Source organism: Pinus tabuliformis, chromosome 6 (genome assembly GCF_031772625.1).
Source record: "Pinus tabuliformis cultivar Carrire ecotype Pingquan chromosome 6, CPIR1, whole genome shotgun sequence".
NCBI classification, from domain to species: domain Eukaryota; kingdom Viridiplantae; phylum Streptophyta; class Pinopsida; order Pinales; family Pinaceae; genus Pinus; species Pinus tabuliformis.
The window spans coordinates 136,235,002-136,236,383 of NC_142292.1; the positions used below are offsets into that span (position 1 = coordinate 136,235,002).

General features: G+C 43.8%; 1 protein-coding gene across 1 annotated transcript; it reads right to left on the reverse strand.

Annotated features, from left to right (window-relative positions):
• Window positions 1-424: 424 nt before the first annotated feature.
• On the reverse strand, window positions 425-1,089 carry LOC149257741 (ethylene-responsive transcription factor 5-like). Its single transcript, XM_089386783.1, has one exon. The coding sequence runs from the start codon at window positions 1,073-1,075 to the stop codon at window positions 425-427; it is 651 nt and encodes a 216-aa protein (XP_089242909.1). The 5' UTR covers window positions 1,076-1,089.
• Between the last annotated feature and the right edge of the window lie 293 nt (window positions 1,090-1,382).

Below are 1,382 nucleotides of genomic sequence, written 5' to 3' on the forward strand. Positions count from 1 at the left end.
TAGGAATTTACAGGGTAAGTTCCACAGAAAGAATACCAAAAGGACACCGCTCACAACCAGATCTCAAATCAATACACCAGTATTTTTGACGTGGTTAAAACCCTCAGAGTGCAAGGAGGGAAACAGTCCACGGCCTGTCCTAACGTGGGTACTACAAGCAATTTATTAATCAAAGAATGAAAATTTACATAAGCTTCTCTCATGCACGGATTACCTGAACAATGACCCTCCATGCGCTTTAAATAGAACTCATGGACCAATCGGGTGTCAAGCCACGGATCAAGTGTCGGTAATACCGAGGTGAGAGTGAACCGTCGGATCACTACATATCGTGACCGTCGGATTGTAAGTTACAAAATGTACAACGGTAAAGAAACACACTTTACCTAACTCTAACCTAACTCTATACTAGACCAAGTTGAACTTAACTATATCCTATGTGTCGGAATATCCTAACAATGTGACCCGCTGCCGAAACCTTTTCTGAATTGGAAGCTATGGCGAGGGGAAAGTTAATGAGAGCCCTGGCTCCGCGGATTCTGAAGGCAGCGCTGTCATATGCGAGAGCGGCTTCTTCGGCGGTGTCGAAAGTGCCTAACCAAATTCTGGACCCCTTCTTGGCAGGATCCCTAATTTCCGCTGCAAATTTACCCCAGGGCCGCCGCCTGACTCCCTTGTAGTGACTAGCGCTCATCTGCTTCATCTCTCCATTGTGCTCCTCATGTGCCTGTGGCTTTACCTTAAACGCCTCTGCTCTCGTAACAGCGCATACAGAAGAAGAAGAGGAAAAGTGTTGTAATTGTGTATATTCATTCTCATTCTCTTCTGATGTCGATTTGCTGCTCCTATTTTGGCATGAGCCGCTGCTAGTGGTGCGGAGATAATCTCCGACAGGCGAGAAGGATAGAGATGAGGACATGCATTCATTTCCTGCGTCATATAGATGCATAATATCCCGTTCGTCCTCTTCTTCCAACAAATGGTGGCGAATGAACTCCAATACATTCAAAATGTTCATACTCATCCCTTGTGCGACCTCCATCGTGCCTTCTCGCCGATTGGGTGGTATCGACATTCAGTGAGAAATATAAATCCTTCATTGGCGGTCATTTTTGTCCCTTCCTTCCGAAGTTTTCTCAGAAATACATTGCATCGTGGCAACGCACGACTCTTTTTGACATCTAATTATTATTAATATATTTCTTCAACCTGCAATAATGGCATCCGTCGTCTTCCTTGCTTCTAGAACATCTAAGATAAGAAAGAAAGAGTCAGCCAAGTGAAAGTCTCAATATCAAACTTTATGTACACACCCTCCAATGTCAGTATGAAAATCTGATGTACACACTTTACAATATGAAAATGTGTACTATACAGAGCGT

Excerpts from the sequence above, each read along its gene's own strand:
- LOC149257741 (XM_089386783.1), bottom strand. The coding sequence starts at position 1,075 with ATGTCGATACCACCCAATCGGCGAGAAGGCACGATGGAGGTCGCACAA.